The sequence below is a fragment of the Neomonachus schauinslandi genome, chromosome 16 (assembly GCF_002201575.2).
Source record: "Neomonachus schauinslandi chromosome 16, ASM220157v2, whole genome shotgun sequence".
Taxonomy (NCBI): domain Eukaryota; kingdom Metazoa; phylum Chordata; class Mammalia; order Carnivora; family Phocidae; genus Neomonachus; species Neomonachus schauinslandi.
Window position 1 is genome coordinate 17,172,615 of NC_058418.1, and position 11,253 is coordinate 17,183,867.

General features: G+C 42.6%; 1 protein-coding gene across 1 annotated transcript in view; it reads right to left on the reverse strand.

Annotated features, from left to right (window-relative positions):
* The window catches only part of UBA2 (ubiquitin like modifier activating enzyme 2), a 41,608-nt gene extending 34,862 nt beyond the window's left edge, over nucleotides 1-6,746 (reverse strand). The window contains exons 1-4 of the mRNA XM_021701020.1: nucleotides 6,559-6,746; nucleotides 4,393-4,476; nucleotides 2,974-3,044; nucleotides 1,295-1,359 (exon numbers count right to left, since the gene is read on the reverse strand). Coding sequence (XP_021556695.1) covers nucleotides 1,295-1,359; nucleotides 2,974-3,044; nucleotides 4,393-4,476; nucleotides 6,559-6,696 — 358 coding nt within the window. The 5' untranslated portion in view covers nucleotides 6,697-6,746. The remainder of the gene's footprint in view (nucleotides 1-1,294; nucleotides 1,360-2,973; nucleotides 3,045-4,392; nucleotides 4,477-6,558) is intronic.
* Between the last annotated feature and the right edge of the window lie 4,507 nt (nucleotides 6,747-11,253).

An 11,253-nucleotide genomic window follows, 5' to 3' on the forward strand; every position in this document is an offset into this window, starting at 1 on the left:
ATAGCTATGACCAGTGTAATAAAACGGTTACACTTAAAGAGACATTCACTAGCAAAATTCCAAACGTAAGGAATTTATATCACAAATTTACTCCAGGAAAAGCACACCTATAAATAATTTTTGGATTCTAAAGTGTCACCTTTCTCTTCTGTTGCTGTGTGCCTACTCTATTAATCTTGGCTAAAACATTGTTTCAGTATGTTCTGAATCCTTACTATTATTCTAATAAAATTATCAGGTAACACATGGAAATGAATGGAGAATGGAGAATATCAACTTGGAACTACTAAGGCAGTTTAAGGCAAGGGGAATAAAGAGGAGTCTAGTTAAAAGTCATTCAGGGATGCGTGGGTAGCTCAGCCAGTTGAGTACCCAACTCTTGATTTCGGCTTAGGTTCTCAGGGTCGCGGGATTAGGCTCTGTGTCGGGCTCCATGCTCAGCACAGGGTCAGCTTGAGATTCTCTCTCTCTTTCTCAGCTCCTCCCCCTTCACTCAGGAGCACACTCTCTCTCAAATAAAATCTTAAAAAAAAGTCTTTCTGACCTTTCCTCATGCTACTTTGTGTTTTTTCTTTGGTATTTCAAGCTCAAAATGGTTACAAACCACTCCACAAATGTTGTTTTACATGTAGAACAATGACTGGCTATGCAGCACTTGATTATAAGAAACATTACCCCCTATTGTGGAAAGCTTAAATGGTCTAAAATATGTACATCTAAATAGAATCCAGCCTGTTATCTTACGGCACCCACCTATACCTAAAATAATTCAAGATCCATGGCATCTATACTAACTTTGACATCCTCTTGCCCCAGTCTTGAAACAGTGGTTTTACAGCCCTGATCGCACTTTAGAATCACATGGGAAACTTGGAAAAAATATGCTCAGGCGCCATTCAGAGAGTCTGACTTAACTGGTCTTGAGATGTGAGATACAGGCACAGATATTTCTTAGATCTCCATGTAAATGAAGGAAGTCACACTGTGCTTAAGTGATGGGATACTCTGAAACAAGCACACACCCACATACCATATGTAGTCACCCTCTTTAGCGATTTTAACAACTTCTATGTTCACACGTTTTGCTAGAACAGCAGAGTATGTGATAGCTAAATTCCTGCCTGAAACCAGTTCTAGTTAAAACTACAACCAACTGGCAAATTTTAAACCTAACCTTACTGCTCTCTAGATGTAACTCATAAGGAAATACTTTAAACACTAAAAGGCTGTGGAAACAGCCTTGTTACGGGGGAAGGGAAATACTTAGGAATTAAATGTATTAAAATAATCTCACCTCTGTTATCTAAAGCATTCATAACCAATATAAATTGTCGAAAAAATTCCACATTATAGTCAGGGCTACAAAACAAAACAAAACAAAACGTCACCAAAACAACTGGCCTTATACCTGATCTTCACAGCAGAATACAGGGTCCTAAAAAGCATACTAAAGTAACAGTGCAAAAATAACTGATATTAGGGGTATGTATCATATAATAGGTTTGACTTTTTCAAAACACCATAGCAGATTTCAAAGAAATGATTTCCCCTTAATCCCTGTGACTTGACATCCTTTTTGGTCAGCAATCTGGGGCCTAAGAGCACGATCTCAAACTGGCAGAAAGATGGCATGACTTCACCAGTCCCACCAGGCCTTCTCCGGGCAGCCTGGGAACATATAAAGAACACATTCCCAGGATCTGCCTGGCCTCTGGCTTCACCTCACATGGTCAGGATCAGGCAAGGTTCAGGCCTCTAGGGTCCCCGCTTTTAGCAGCACTGGGAAAGCAACGCAGGGTAAGGGGGTTATGGAGCTACAGGAAGGTTTGCAGAGCAAACATCCAGAAATTTAAAAAATTGGATACAGATTTCCTGAGAAAGTGTAAGACTTTCTCTAATTCCAGACCTCAAACAAGAAGTAATTATTTCTAATACCACTTACTTGTAAGTTAGGCAACAACTATAAAGGATAATTTAGACCCAGGGTTCCTTTGTTCCAACACTTCCAAAATTACATATTTACTCTATCTTTACTGAGATCAGAGCATATTTATGTATGGTGAAAACTATGGTCCCGTCACAATTCCTAGCGTTATATTACAAAAGTCATAGTCCAAATAAACAAATTATTTTGGGAAGGAACCTTTTAAACTGAAAAAGACCAGAACTGAAATCAGTCAGAATGAGAGCAATATATTTAGAAGTCTGAATCATCACATACAAGGATTTTTCATAGTTTAAGTGTATCTGTATCTAAAACAAAACTATAGGGGCACCTGGGTGGCTCAGTCGGTTAGCCGGCTGCCTTCGGCTCAGGTCATGATCCCAGGGTCCTGGGATCGGGGCCCGCATCGGGCTCCCTGCTCTGCAGGAAGCCTGCTTCTCCCTCTCCCACTCCCCCCTGCTTGTGTTGCCTCTTTCACTGTGTCTCTCTCTGTCATACAAATAAATAAATCTTTAAAAAAACCCAAAAAACAAAAAAACAAAACTATAAGGCCTTTTATGTTCCCAAATAACTTATTTATTTAAAGTATTAAAATATCTTACCTCTTATTTCCTCTTATCTAATTCATTTAAATCATATATATAAACTGTTAATAAAACTCAACTTGGGCACAAGCTACTACATTTTAATTTTTCTAGAAAAATCATTTTTTCTTTTCTAAGTTTTTATTTAAATTTCAGGTAATTAACATACAGTATAATATTAGTTATGTAGTGATTCAAGACTTACATACAACACCTGGTACTCATCACAAGTGCCCTCCTTAATCCCCATCACATATTTTACCCACCCCCCACCAACCTCCCCTCTGATAACCATCAGTTTGTTCTTTATAGTTAGGATAGAAAAATCATTTTTAAAAACCAGAATGACTTCAAACTCCTGTATCTGGCTACTAAAAATACCTAATGCTTTCGAAGTTTAATTGACAACAAACACAATTTTGCAACATAATAATTAGAACATACTTCATGATGCTGTCATGGTAGGCTATGATATTAGCTTTTGGGTAAAACTGCAGTACACTTTCTTTAGCAACCTGGAAAAACAAACAACAGTAAATTACTAATTTACTAAATAGCTACAACATTTCTCTCTCTATGTCAAGTTTATGGCACACAACACTGCCATTTCACCTACTTACATATCCTATTTATATTAAAAACTAAAGAAATATAAAAATGTGACAAAATTTCATTAAGATTAAGCTATACACATATTTATAAAATAACAGGAGAACTGGCCCCTTCCCTTATACACATCTACATGAATGGCAAGCTTCAACAAAAACATAAAATGCAGTAACTAAGTGTGATTTGTTCATTCATTCAACATTTACTGAGTATCTTCTATGTGCCAGATCTGCATGAAGCACTTGGTGAGCCAAGGTGACACTGATCAATGTTGATAAACAGAACTACAAGCTATGATAAATGATACCTAGAAAAAGTAGAAGCTATAGGGCGCCTGGCTGGCTCAGTCAGAACAGGCTACTCTTGATCTCAGGGTTGTGAGTTCGAGCCCCGCATTGGGTACAGAGATTACTTAAATAAGTAACAAAATTTTAAAGAAAAAGTAGAAGTTGTTAGGAGAGGAAGGTCTGACTTAGTCTACGAGGTTTAGTCAGAGTGTATCCCTAGAGAATAAAGCCAAAATTTGAAAACTAAAAACGAGAAAACAGTGGGAGTTTGCCAAAAAGGTTGGGAGAAAAGCGAAGTGAAAAGATGTTTTAAAACACTGAATCAAGGGGCGCCTGGGTGGCTCAGTCGTTAAGCGTCTGCCTTCAGCTCAGGTCATGATCCCAGAGTCCTGGGATCGAGCCCCACATCGGGCTCCCTGCTCAGCGGGAAGCCTGCTTCTCCCTCTCCCACTCTCCTTGCTTGTGTTCCCTCTCTCGCTGTCTCTCTCTCTGTCAAATAAATAAAATCTTTAAAATCAATCAATCAATCAATCCCTGAATCAAGATGGAACACTCAAGGAACTAACGAAAGGTCAAGGTGACTAGAACCTCAGGGAAGGCCACCCTTTTAGAAAAAGTGCAACAAGAGCCTAGGCTGTAGTTTCTCTTGCCCTCAAATACAGCAGTCAACCTCTGGGGAACACTGGAACAATGCTCATCCTAAGCAAACAATCAGAAATTTAAATATGAAGGGGACACCATTTACTGGATTGGGTAGAGCACGTCTACTTCCTCAGCAGACCAAACAGGAGGGTGTAGTCCTTTACATCTTTATTCTTCACAATCTCTCAAGTAAAAAGAGGTGGCTTCCCCCATATACTCCCTCCTACTGAAAAGTCCCAATTAATCTGATAACAGAAAGAGAAGATCCATCAAAGTGCAGAAATATTAACGAATAAATAGAAATAGTATATAAGAAAAATGTTACCTGGGCCTTTGATCTTCCAACATGTTTCTTTTGAAACAAAAACTGCCTGTTGAGGTTGCTGACATCGATAGTATCCAGATCAATCTACAAGTGCATAAACTCCAGATAAATCACAAATTTTCTGGTATGTCTGAGCAAGATCACTATCTTCAGCATCCATAAACCAAAACTTTTGCTATTTGTTACATTAGCAGAGAAAATGCTTTTCATTTTCAACCAGTAATAGCAAAATTATTAAACTGATAAAAATAATTTAACACATATTTTAAAGAACTTGGGATTTAATTTCAGAGATAACTTTCTCAAAAATATTTTAGAAAGGACACATCTTTTTGTTTGTTTAATCATTCTGGAAAGTATGTTTGGAAATTCCTTAGATGCCATAAAATTATATGTCTGTTGAAAATAAATATATAATTCATTTATCTATCAATCTAATTAATTACTCTTTCAAATCGAGTATGTTAGATTTAACTGTGACTTCTTTTCTTAAATGATACTTGGCAGAGTTACTGAATGTTTGCTGCTTTAGTTCAAAGTCTTCATCTACACACAACTCCATTTACAATTATTATTAACCTAAGGGCTATTAAAGGAAATGTCTACATGAGGTTAAAAATGTGTCACTTAGGGCGCCTGGGTGGCTCAGTTGGTTAAGCGACTGCCTTCGGCTCAGGTCATGATCCTGGAGTCCCTGGATCGAGTCCCGCATCGGGCTCCCTGCTCGGCAGGGAGCCTGCTACTGCCTCTGACCCTCCCCCCTCTCATGTGCTCTCTCTCTCTCATTCTCTCTGTCTCAAATAAATAAATAAAATCTTTAAAAAAAAAAAAAGTGTCACTTAAGTTTTAAGTTTTATCTAATTGCTGCTTAAACATAAGGGAAGAAAATAATAATGACTTAAAGACTTTCATTCCATTTCAATAAATTTATATGAAGAGTAATCAAACGTTCTAATCGTGAAACAGCTTAACAGTTTGGGTTATAATTTCTGAAAATCATTATATAACCACCTAATCATTTTCTATTTGTACTTTCCACATTTATTACAAAAATTAAATCAAATAAAAAAGAATGAGCATTTTTCAGGTGCCCAATCCACGGTCTAGTCTATTACAAAACGGTTCTTTAAACATGCAGCAGTAGTTACCAGCTAAAGCACAATCGTATCTGGATCTGCAGTACAAAACTGGATGGGAAGACTAACCTTTTAACAGCCAAAGAAAAAATGTGTAAATTCTTTTCCCTCCAGTCACTCATTTATTAGTTCAGTCTGCTACTTCTACTTTTTCCATTCCGTGCTTCCACCACACCTCAAGACAATTTAAACTCACATCCAAATTCCTAACATCCCCAATCTCTAAAAAGTTTAATATAAATAATTTAAAATTACAGCCACTCTACGTGAGTGCAAAAGTTAAAATCTTCACCAACATCTTTAACGACATAAGCGAGTGTCTACGGAGATAATGACAGTCACGCAGACTGTAACAAGAGAGGAGCGCGAATCCCAAAAGAGTCCTGCCACTTGCTTCGTGACGCAAGTAAGTTACTAAAACCCCTCTAAATCTCACTTTTCTTCTCATCTGTTAAAAAAGGGGATGAAAATGGCGTTTGCAACCTTACGGAGGTAGCGAAGATTAGATGCGTTAATGCAAGTTAACCGCTCAGAACTGCGCCGGGCTCGGGACAAGCGCTCAGTATGTATTGGCTCCTATTACCGCCACCCTCTGCTCTGGACCAGTATTTCTGAGTTAAGGGAGACCGCCAAAATGAAGTCACAACATCCACGAGACTCAAACAATCACCTCCGCCTCCCACTAAAGCTGGGGAACTGCTCTGAAGCGAAAAGACACGAGGCCGCTCCCACAGCCTAGAGCCGCCACAAATTGGCGCTGCCAGGGAGGCAGGGGGCGGCCGCGCGGCGCGACGCCCGGAAGACCCCGGCCCGCGGCCTCTCTGGCGTCCCGAGCGGACCGGGCATGCAGGGAGGCCCGCTCCGGCCCCGCCGAAGAGCGCCCTCTCCGCAGGCAGCCACGACCCCCGGACTTCCAGGCCTGCTGCCGCCACCCCCGCCACCTCAACTCTGGTCCCGACCTCCGGAGCCCGAGCCCCCGGCCCCGGCAATACGGCCCGCCATTCAGCCCGCGCGCACGCCTGGCCCTCACCAGGTCGATGTGGGAGAAGCCGGTGAGCACAAGGTTCTTGAGGAGCTCGCAGCCGATGCCACCCGCGCCCACCACCAGCACCCGGCCCCCGGCCACGGCCTCGGCCAGCTCCCGGGGCAGTCCCCGCGACAGTGCCATGGCGGGACGACCACGAGCCGCGGCGGAGGCGGAGGCGCGAGAACTGAGCCGCGGCCGGAAGCAGGTGGGGGAAGGGCGGCCCATCTTCCGTTCCTGCGCACTGCGGCCGCCGATTGGCGCCGAGCGGGCGACGCCCGGGACCTGTGGAGTGAGCTGCTTGGGTCCAGGCTGGGCTTTGCGCGAAGGAGCTCTCACACCTCCTGCCGTACTCCAGCCGGTCGTCTTTTTCACGCGCAAAGAACCGCTGTCTGGCTTTAGGAAACCTAAGGGCCACCTTTTAGCCTGGGGTTTGAACTCGCAGCCAGGGCTTGCAGGTTAGAAAACAGATGCCCCTGTATGTAAAGAGCTCTTACAAATTAACAACAAAACAAATACCACCCAAACAACAAATACAGGCCAAGGATGTGAACAGGCACTCACAAAGAAAATGAATATGATCAATAAACATAAAATTTAAAGAAAGAAATGTAAAATAGTACTTAAATTTTTTTCACTTATGAAGCCAGCAAACAAAAAAGGGCAACATTCCGTGTGGTCGAGAGATGGGAAAACAAGCATTCCCATAGCTATAAGTAAGGATTCTAAACCAAAGCTTTTCTAGAGAGTGTTAAAAGATAAACTGAGGCATATTTAAAAATTTTTGTTTGAGCAAAACTCGATTTGAATTGGGCAGCATTCAGTCTAGGAGATAAAAAAGCTCTGAGGAGCTGTACCAAATGAAAGACTTTCATGGCTAGAAGAGAAAAGGAGCAAGGAAATTATACAAAAGTGGGTTGGTTATTGCAAGGTTACTTTCCTTTAGGGGATTATCAGGTAGATTACCTTTTTAAAATTTTAAATATTTAAGTAATCTCTACACACTGTGGGGCTCAAACTCACAACCCTTAGATCAAGAGTTGCACACTCATCAGACTGGGCCAGCCAGGCACCCCTGATCAGGCAATTCCTGATGGACTGGTTTAAAATTCCATTTCTGGGAGAACCCTAACTGTAAGTCTCTGCTTGGTGATGTGAGGCTTAGCCTAAACAACTCCATTTTGGGCTTGTTTTCTTTTTTTTTTTTTTAAACAAGGGTAATTTGGAAATATGATTCAAAAATCCTCACAATATAACATTAAATAAAAGATACAAAACTATTGGGGCATCTGGGTGGCTCAGTCGGTTAAGCGACTGCCTTCGGCTCAGGTCATGGTCTCAGGGTCCTGGGATCGAGCCCCTTTCCCACTTCCCCTGCTTGTGTTCCCTCTCTCGCTGTCTCTCTCTCTGTCAAATAAATAGAAAATCTTTAAAAAAAAAAAAAAAGATACAAAACTATTTGTAAGATTAAATTTTGTAAAAACAAAAATATATTAAAAAGCAGGCAGAAGGGCGCCTGGGTGGCTCAGTCGGTTAAGCGACTGCCTTCCGCTCAGGTCATGATCCTGGAGTCCCTGGATCGAGTCCCGCATCGGGCTCCCTGCTCACTGGGGAGTCTGCTTCTCCCTCTGACCCTCCCCCCTCTCATGTACTCCCTCTCTCTCATTCTCTCTCTCCAATAAAAATAAATAAAATCTTTAAAAAAAAAAAAAGCAGGCAGAAAACCACAGTTAATATTTTGTGTATCTGTGTGTGATGGAATCGTGGATAATTTTTATTTATTTTTTAGGATTTTCTGTATTTTCAGATGTTCATGCTCCTCAAAGAAAATGCTAAGTCTGAAATCAGAAATTATCCCAAATACTAAAAAGAAAGATAATTATGTAATGTGATCGAGGTGCCTGTAAAAAAGAAACAAAAGGCTAAAAATGGAGTCACTTGTGCTAAACCAAGGTTAATACCTAACCTAATTGCAGTTTCAGCCTTTCTCAGGAGTGGAATTTCCTGGTCAGCACTAGTGATTTAATCTGCCTGATAAGACCCTTGTAAGGTTAGATAACCTTGCCTGAAATAATCTACTCTTCTAACTTCCTGTCCCACCATCCTTCTGCCAATAAACACCTCCCATTTTGAACACCTCAGAACTCCTTTCTACTTGCTAGATGGGATGTTGTCAGAATCATGAATCATTGAATAAAGCCAGTTAGATCTTCAAACTCATCAGTTGAATTTTGTTTTTTAACATACTAAATATTGCTACAACAGCAATCATATTACAATATGTAAATGTATGAAGTTAACATATTGCACACTTTAAATTTACACAATATTATATGTCGAATATATTCAGTAAGAAAAAAAATTTTTTTAAGTTTTTTTTTTTCATTTGAGACACAGAGATAGAGAGAGAGCATGAGCAGGGGGAGAAGCAGACTCCTCGCTGAGCAGGGAGCCCCATGCAGGGCTCAATCCCAGGACCCTGGGATCATGACCTGAGCCGAAGGCAGATGCTTAACCATCTGAGCCACCCAGGTGCCCCTCAGTAAGAAAAAAAAAATTTTTTTTAAAGATTTTATTTATTTATTTGAGACAGAGAGAATGAGAGAGAGAGCACATGAGAGGGGGGAGGGTCAGAGGCAGAAGCAGGCTCCCTGCCGAGCAGGGAGCCCGATGCGGGACTCGATCCAGGGACTCCAGGATCATGACCTGAGCCGAAGGCAGTCGCCCAACCAACTGAGCCACCCAGGCGCCCCAAGAAAAAATTTTTAGAAGAAAAAAGGTAAAGATAGAAAACAGAGGAAAATGCTTTTGACTTCTGTGGTCTTTCTCATCAGCTGCTTGGTTCACCAACCACACACCAAGCTGGTCTAGTCTCTGAGGAATACTCAGGCTGCTGTCCTGAGGCATGAGTGCAGGAAGTGCCGGAGTACTCCCGGGGGAGGGGGGGAGGGGGGGGGGGGGGGGGGGGAGGGGCGCGGTGGGGAACCCCTGCACAGCCGGCTGCTGATGTTCCTTCCCTACATAGGGCTGACTTTTACAAAAACCCCATCCTGGCAGTTAAATTTAAAGGAGACCCTTCCCAGGATGCTGATCTTACTTATCCCTCTGGACACTCAGCGAATGGGAGCCACCTTCCTTGGCTTCTCTCCTGCCTCCCTTCTCTTCCCCTAGACGGGGCTAGGCTTAGTTACCTAATTCTGAGGGCCTTTGCTTTTCTTTGTGGATTTGGATTTGTGTGTGTGAGTTTGAGTATAAAGTGTAAAATGCTTGCCCACCTTAACAAATTCAAATAGGATACAAGTGCAGGAAGTGAAAACTCAAAGTCCCACCCATACCTAATCCTACTCCTTGGGGCCCTTGATGGCCTTTGTCTTTCCTTTTTTTTAATCTCTACTCCCAAGTGGGGCTAGAACTCAAGAGGTATGCATGCTCTTCTGACTGAGCCAGCCAGGTGCCCCTGTAGTTTTACATTTAAAGGGGTTCACACTGGGCTTATATTCTCATTATCCTATTTCCCTGACAATATATAACAACCTTACCGTTGTTTGCTGTGCTTTGCCTGGTAACTTCCTGTGACTGGTTCCATGCACCCCACATGTCTTTATCTTCAGCTGAAGGTGGTATTTGAGGTAGCTTGGGACATTTCAAGGAGTTACTCTGTTTGTCTGGGTATCTCCCATCTATATAGGAGGTATACATAAACTTCTGTTTTTCACCTGTCAATGTCTTTTCTTATAGGGGGGTCTCAGCTAAGCACCTAGAAGGGTAAAGAGAAAATTACTCTTCCTCCCCTACGTGCCTAAAGCCTCACTGACCAGCAAGTTCAGTTTGTACACAGCCAGCCACTTTCCCTCGGGTGCCCTGGGAGGCAGGATCAGGTGGTGTTCCCACCAGTCACACACTGCCCAGGAGAACCCCTCCTCATGATAATCTGGACCCTAATGTGTTATTTGCCAGAGTAGCAAATCAAACTGTTTAGAGCAGTTTCCTCATCTATGCAGGCAAAAAGCAAGTCTGTATAGTTGGTGGGCATGTTTTCATACTGCTGTCCAAGTGTAGCAGAATGGAAGGGGTTAACATAAAAACCAAAAGGAGAAAGGGGAGATTGGAAAAGTGACCACCTGGAAGAAGGGACAATGTCCAGAATAGAGAAGGGGCCCCTTTGCTGTGATACTGCAGGGGCAGAAGGTGGGAAGGGGTGAGGATGGGGACCATGAGTAGGGAGAACACAGGGCAGGTCTAAACAGCTAGGTGGCCCTAGCTAAATAGCAGGGTGGGAGCCTCAAGAAGCCAGGGTGGGTCAAGTGGTTCGGTCAACATCCAGGGACTGCAACAGAGCGCAGTGAAGCACGGAGGCAGCAGAGGTGGGGTAAGAGGCTGACCGCTGCCCTTGGCTCTTCGGCCGCTCTCCCTCCGACAAAGCCCATTAGGTTGCTTGTGCAGGGAACACCCGCAATCTGGGCTGGAGAGGAGCCACATTCTGAGCTGCCTCTGTGGAGACAAGCAACTGGCCTTGGGAGGGTAGACGGGTCCACAGCCAGAAGCTTCTAAATCTCACCGCAGCCCCAGTACAGGTGCCAAAAAGCAGAAAGGACCACACTTACAACAAAGAGTGGATAATCTGTGATTCAAAATGAAGTAAAAATACACAAATCTGGACACTAAAATTTACTTTAATTTATATAAATAAAGGGAAATGCT